The 6,805-nt window shown below is 35.1% G+C and overlaps 1 protein-coding gene across 2 annotated transcripts; it reads left to right on the plus strand.

The window, feature by feature from the left end:
• Window positions 1-604: 604 nt before the first annotated feature.
• On the plus strand, window positions 605-5,422 carry LOC109793621 (DNA glycosylase superfamily protein). 2 transcript variants are annotated; one of them, XM_083068036.1, is made up of 6 exons: window positions 605-1,023; window positions 1,099-1,928; window positions 2,837-2,894; window positions 2,989-3,072; window positions 3,214-3,355; window positions 4,718-5,422. In XM_083068036.1, the coding sequence occupies exons 2-6, from the start codon at window positions 1,439-1,441 to the stop codon at window positions 5,072-5,074; spliced, it is 1,131 nt and encodes a 376-aa protein (XP_082924162.1). In that variant the 5' UTR covers window positions 605-1,023; window positions 1,099-1,438; the 3' UTR covers window positions 5,075-5,422. The 2 variants fall into 2 exon arrangements, with proteins under 2 accessions (XP_082924162.1, XP_020208675.2); XM_020353086.2 differs by having other exon boundaries at window positions 605-1,928.
• Window positions 5,423-6,805: the final 1,383 nt, after the last annotated feature.

Genomic DNA, 6,805 nt, shown 5'->3' on the forward strand with positions numbered 1-6,805 from the left:
AATGACCATATAGTGTTGAACAAGAAAAAAATGAAGAAAAAAATAAAAAAAAGTAATTATTATAAAGTATTTATTTATTAATTAACTTACATTAATTTAAATTAAATATTAAATATAAACAATATATTTTACCAATACAACAATTTTTTTCCCTTTTAGTCCATGTAATTTCTTTTTTCATTTTACATTTCTGTAAATTCAATTTTTCTTCTTCATTGAATTTTCTTTTAGTCCCTCTATGTATTGTTCCTATAAATTATTATTAAGATAACACTAATAATATGACATTATACTGATTTGTCATACGATGACATTTTTTTATTAACGTAACATCATTAAGTTAAAATTTTCATAATGGACTTTAATTACGATAAATGAAATTTTTGAATTTAACATAAGTATTAAAAAAAAACATTAAAAAAAGAAAGAAAAAGCACTAAATTATATATAAAAAAATTATATTTAATATTTATTTTTTACAAATATTAAATCAAAACCTGCCGTGTGGAATCGAAAATGGAAGAGTAAGAAAAAGATACACATGTCTATGTAAGAAGGGATATCGAATATAGATGTAACTGTCACAGCTGGTAAAAGATTAAATCTTTACTCTCTCTCATGTATGCCTTCTCAGTTCTCACTCTTTGATTCTCTCACTTCATCGTCACCCTTTAAAATTAATAAAACTCGCACACACTATCCTATAGCTTTGTGAATAAGCACCGAGTCTGAGAGGCCACCCTATTTCCCGGAAACTAAACTTTCTGGGAAAATATATAAGAGACGTCATGAGAAATGCAAAGGAATGTGTCAGCTTTTTTTGTCCATGTGGGGTGACCGAAAAAATTGAGCTTTGAAGCACCACCAGCCTTTTCCTTTTGAGGTTGCAGTTTCCACAATGCACAATGGAATCTCAGAGTTTCGAGGCTCTGTCTGCGAATCCCGCTTTTGAAAGTTTTCCGCAACATGTAATGCTACCCTTTTTTGGCTCCATTTTGAACCCCTAAACTTTATGGTCAAAAGGTGAACCCATTTTCTCTCACTCTTGCTCCTGTCATGTTGCTAATTGCCAATTGAATTCAAGTTCTTATGTGTTAGGGGCTGATTTGAAATCTTGTGGGGTGAAGTGTTCTTGTGGCTGCGGCTCTTAAAGTTGAGGTTTTGAGTGTGTAGTTGGGTTATTTGAGGATTTTGAGGGATACCCCATGACAGCTTTTACTTCAATTAGTGCATTTTGTATGTGAAAATTTGAGATCTGTTAAGGGAGTGAGGGGAACTCAATCACTGTGCACTTGGTGTTTGTCAAAGTTCTGGTTTTTATGGTTTCTTAAGTAAATGAGGCTTTAAGTGAATTTTATGGGGAGCTGATGCCGGTGAGCAATTAGAGTTTCAAGAATCCATATCCAGTGGAGTGTTTTGGAGGGTTCTCAAGTTATCAATGTCTGGAGCTCCGAGATTGAGGTCTATGAATGTTGGTGATTCAGAGGTAAGGCCTGTGCTTGGACCAGCTGGGAACAAGAGTGGCTCTTTGGGTTCAAGGAAAGCAGCTTCAAAGCCTCTGAGGAAGGTTGAGAAGTTGCTGGATGAGGTTGCATCAGTCAAAGAGAAGAAACCCCACCAAGTGTTGTCTTCAGTTGTCACTTCCTCTCCTCACTCACATTCCGCCAGTGTTTCTTCAGTTCTCCGCCGCCACGAGCAGTTACTGCATTCTAATTTGTCTCTCAATGCCTCATGTTCATCTGATGCCTCTACAGATTCATTTCATAGCAGAGCGTCTACCGGAAGATTGACTCGCTCCTATAGCCTTGGTAGCAGAAGAAAGTCCTGTGTGTCAAAGGCAAGAAGTGTTGCTTCTGATGGTGTGCTAGAATCTCCCCCTGATTGCTCACAGTCCAAGAAGAGGTGTGCTTGGGTCACTCCTAACACCGGTTTGTTCTTCTCCTTTGGCTTTTTCCTAAATTATGAAGAAAACATTTATACTAAGTGTCTGTTTGCATAAACTTCTCTAGAAGTACTTCTAGGAGGAAAAAATATGAAAGAAAATTGAAATTAGCTTTTTCATAAGCTATAACTAGCTTATGAACAAGTTAAAAGTAAGATCTTGAAGAAGCTAATAGGTTAGAGCTTCTACAAATTAACTTATGAATAAGTTATTTTTAGCTTATGGAGAAGCTTATTTTTATTTTGCTTTCTTATTTTTCCCTCCTAAAAGTGCTTTTGAAGAAATTTTCCCAAACAGACCCTAAATTATAAAATGACAAAGACAGTAAAATATATTTATCACAATGGTTGTTCTAAGTTTTAAGCCTTTCGGCAGATACTTCAGTTTCTTTTGAATGTAGAAGTACTCCCGGAAATGTGTACATGGTTGATCATTTTAAATTTGGCTTGCCTTAATTTAAACCCGTCTTGTGAATTGTGTTATTATCATTTAACTTAAATTTTATTTCTTGAATATTTAGATTTTAAATTAAGTTTATACCCCCATTTGGATAGCCTAGTATGTACATTCAATATAAATTGTCAAATGTGCAAGAACTCTGGTTTATTACATAATTACGTGTGCTTCTTAAGATATTGAGTTCCTTCCATTTGTTAGTGTTACATGTAGTCATGTATTGTATACTGTGGGTTTCTAGGCATAATATAATAAAAACTTGCATTAAATGTGTACCTTTTTATAATTGATGTTTTTGCACGTTGAAGAGAAATTTGGGAATTCTAAGTGTTTAAATGATATGAACATATCTCCGTAGTAATTCCACCATGATACTTATTATGAGTTTCAAGTTCTGAGCTAGATTTTTTTTTCTGACCAAGTTTGTCTTTATGCTAGAACCGTGTTATGCTACATTCCACGATGAAGAATGGGGAGTTCCGGTACATGATGACAAGTACGTCATATGCTGAACAAATATTTTATGCTGTTTGGAAGAGGGATATAGCTTCTATTGGATGCTTTGCTTGAACATTTTTTATCTCATGCAGGAAACTGTTTGAGCTTCTTGTACTTTCCAGTGTTCTTGCTGAACTAACTTGGCCAGCCATTCTAAGCAAAAGACATACTTTTAGGTATTCTTCCGTGTATAGTTTTTTTTTCTTCTTTCTTTGCTTCAAATCTTTAGTCTCTGGCTGCTTGAAGACTTTGCCCTCAGCTGTAGCCTATTTCCTCAACTATGTTTGCATCATTTTTGCTAATATGGTTCTTTTCAGGGAAGTTTTTGTAGACTTTGATCCAGTTGCTGTGTCAAAACTAAGTGAGAAAAAGATGATGGCACCTGGAACTATTGCAAGCTCCCTACTTTCTGAAGTTAAATTGCGTGCTATAATTGAGAATGCTCGTCAAATATCAAAGGTAGATTAATTTTTCCTTGGCTTATGTAACCTTCAGAATATGCAAACTTTGGGTTAGTTCGCTAATGTTTATTTCTTCATGGACCATTGATTGGAAACCAAGATAACCATGGGATTAGCTTTGCCAGTTGCCAGTATTTCTTTTATATTAGGTTATATTTACACCATCCAGGGAACATTGTATTAATTTTACCAGCTGAAGTAGGTGGTAGTTCAAATTTCCAAATCCATTATTTATGACTCTAGTGGAGTCCTGCGGCACCTGCTTGTTTTATCCTTATTTGGATATGTTGGCAAAGTCAACTTCTTAATGTCTTGCAGGTAGATTGGAGCTTTTTCTTATGATTTTTTATAAATAAAAAAGAAATTGTTTCATTTCCTGCATTGATCTTTTGAGGAATTACCCAAACAGAAAAATAAGTCAAACCTATTTCAGAAAAAGAAACAGAAGGTACTGATTGCTAATGTAAAATTGAATGATCTTACTTACAATGTCATCTATCAAAATTTGTGTGCCAATGGTTTCTTTTATAGGTAAAAAATGTGCACAACCAGTTTATATGACCAGTGCTATCACATCCACATACTAACCCATTACAAAATACACAGATTCAATTTTTTTATAGTTTTGAGAGGGTGCTTCTCTCTCTTAGCCATTTCAAACTAAAACATCAGGTCTGTGTGGTTCTGTTTTTCCTTTTTTTTTTCGGTGCAAGTAGCTTTCCCCTAGTATGCCTGCAGTTGAATTTGACAAAATAACGGGACCACTTGAACTTTAATGCAGCCACCTTAGTAGTTGGTGCACAGTTTACGAAAAAAAAAATGTGTAAATAGAATCGATCAATTCTGTTTTGGTAATTGACACATTTTTTCCCCCTTTAGAAGTATTTCAAGTTACTTTTCATACTTATATAACTTCGACCCTTTAGGATGTCTTTAATTTTGCTTGATCAATTGAATATCTTTATCTTTTCTTTCCTCCTGTTCTCCATAGCAAACAATTGAATGACTTAAAATTGCTGTTTAATGATTATTCGATAAGGTAGGTAAGGCAATAAAGATAAATTGGATGGTGGTCCTGATCCTTAGTAAATTGCATGACCCCATATGGGACAAAGCATGATATTAATATTCAGTACAGAGCTTGTAGTAATCTAATTTACAACAGTGATATGTAACCCAATTATTTGGATTCTTTAACCTACCAGCAGGCTTAGGTGGGTGGTACTTTGGTACATCCCAAAGTCATCTATCAGCACCATGATACCGTTTTTAACTAAGCTGCCATAATTGCATTTTTCATCATGGCTATGCCTATGATTGTCATTGTAACTAACCTTCTGCAGGTTTTTCCCGGTGCCAGGTCATAGACGAATTTGGGTCATTTGACAAGTATATTTGGAGTTTTGTGAACCACAAGCCTGTAGTTAGCAGATTCAGGTATCCGAGACAGGTTCCTGTGAAAACACCAAAGGCTGATGTTATTAGCAAAGACCTGGTGAGGAGAGGTTTCCGGGGTGTAGGCCCCACGGTGGTATATTCCTTCATGCAGGTTGCCGGTTTAACCAATGACCATCTAATCAGTTGCTTCAGATTTGACGAGTGTATAGCCGTGGCAGAAGGGAAGGAAGAGAATCATGCTGAACAAAAGGAGAGTGAAAACATGATGGAATCAGATCTGTCCATTGCCATGGATGATTTGAGTTTCTCCTCAGAATGATGCTTCAACTTTGGTGTTAGTGTACTACTCTTTTAGCCATAGATTTAGTAATGTTGGAGGGGAACATGTGTATAAGTCTCATCCAGTCCCTAAACATTATGGATTCTTAGATTGTACTTTACTAAAAGCACAAATGAATTAAATCAACTTGGTACCCTTTCTGCTGTACCAGGCTTCTGCCTATGAAATTGGTGTACAATTTTTTGTACAGTTTTAAAAGATCAGTGATTAGAATTTTCTTTGATGCCAGGGGCAGTAAGCAATAGATGTAATGTAACCAACTCTTGTTGCTCTTTGTCACCATCTCATTGCTGAGAAATTCTAGGTGCTTTTCCCTAGAGAAACCCATCTCTTACTCTGTTGTTTAATGTTACACATCAGTGTTGTGGGCCATTCTGATTTAGAAAACTTTTATATCAAGAAACCAATGGCCTAGACTAATATTAAATGGCACATAATAAGCATGGACTTCGATACAGACACCAAAACACGAACACGAACCCAAAGACACGACTAATGCTTTTATGTACAGAATGTATACAAGGCACGTAATAAGAGATCAATGAAGCTCGGACTACCATATAGGCATCAGACACGATATGGATATTAAGACACAACTAATGTCTTTATATGTCCAAAATATGAAACACAAGGACACGATAGACATACATATATATATATATATATATATATATATATATATATATATATATATATATATATATATATGTTCATGTGAGAAACATGCCTACTGATTTTCTTGATGACTGGTCTTTCGAGTTCAATGTGTTGACTGAGTCTTTGCTCCAAGTGGTGGGGAGGGTACCTGCAAAGGCACTCCAATGCTCAAGTTAGTATTCGGTACAGAGCGATAAAGGCTACAGTATTAAATGATCGTATCTGTTCCTGTCCGATCATAAGTATATTTATAGTGACATATTTGGGCCTAACGGGCCTTTAGTTTCGAAAGATGGGTAATTAGGGGTTCTAGACCCTAATGTCATCTTAATGTTGATTTGACGTGGATATTATTCTATAATCTTTTCTTCTACTAGTTTCTGGTTCAGTTCTCGAGGTGTGGAGCACCTTTTCGGTTGATCACTTGATCAAAAGGGTATTTGACATAGCTTTTGGCCGAATACCATTTATGCTCTTTGGGACTCCGGGTTCGCCTTCTTTGATTACCCCTTCGACTTAGGCTAGGACCGAAGAGGGGTGTTCAACTCTGGTGGAGCCTTACCTTTTGTTTGATTATCCTTCGGCCTTTGCTAGGATCGAATAGGGTATTCGATTTTGGTGATGGTCGAGGGATATGGTGTATAAATATATAAATATATATAGTTTTTTAATTTTTATATGATAATAATCTTTAGAAGATTAATATCTTTTAAAAGTTAAAACAATAAATAATTTTTATAAAAATAATCTTACTATAGATAAAAAAATGTTACAATATTTATAAATAAGTTAACTTTTTAAACTTTTGGTAATAGGAATATTAGATAAATGAATAACTAAGAACATATGACTCGGATTCTTGGAAGAGGTTTGAAAAAATTTCTTAAATGTGACATGGTTAAAACGTGTTGAACACGTGTCAAAATGTGTCAAGTGTATGAAATGTATCGAACATGCTGACAAAGCGCGCTACAGATGTATGAGTTTTTCATACCAAGAGATGTGTTTTACTCTCAAAAACACAAAAGAATCTCTCTCACTACGATCATTGTG

Source organism: Cajanus cajan, chromosome 2 (assembly GCF_000230855.2).
Source record: "Cajanus cajan strain Asha chromosome 2, NIPB_CcT2T_4, whole genome shotgun sequence".
NCBI lineage: Eukaryota > Viridiplantae > Streptophyta > Magnoliopsida > Fabales > Fabaceae > Cajanus > Cajanus cajan.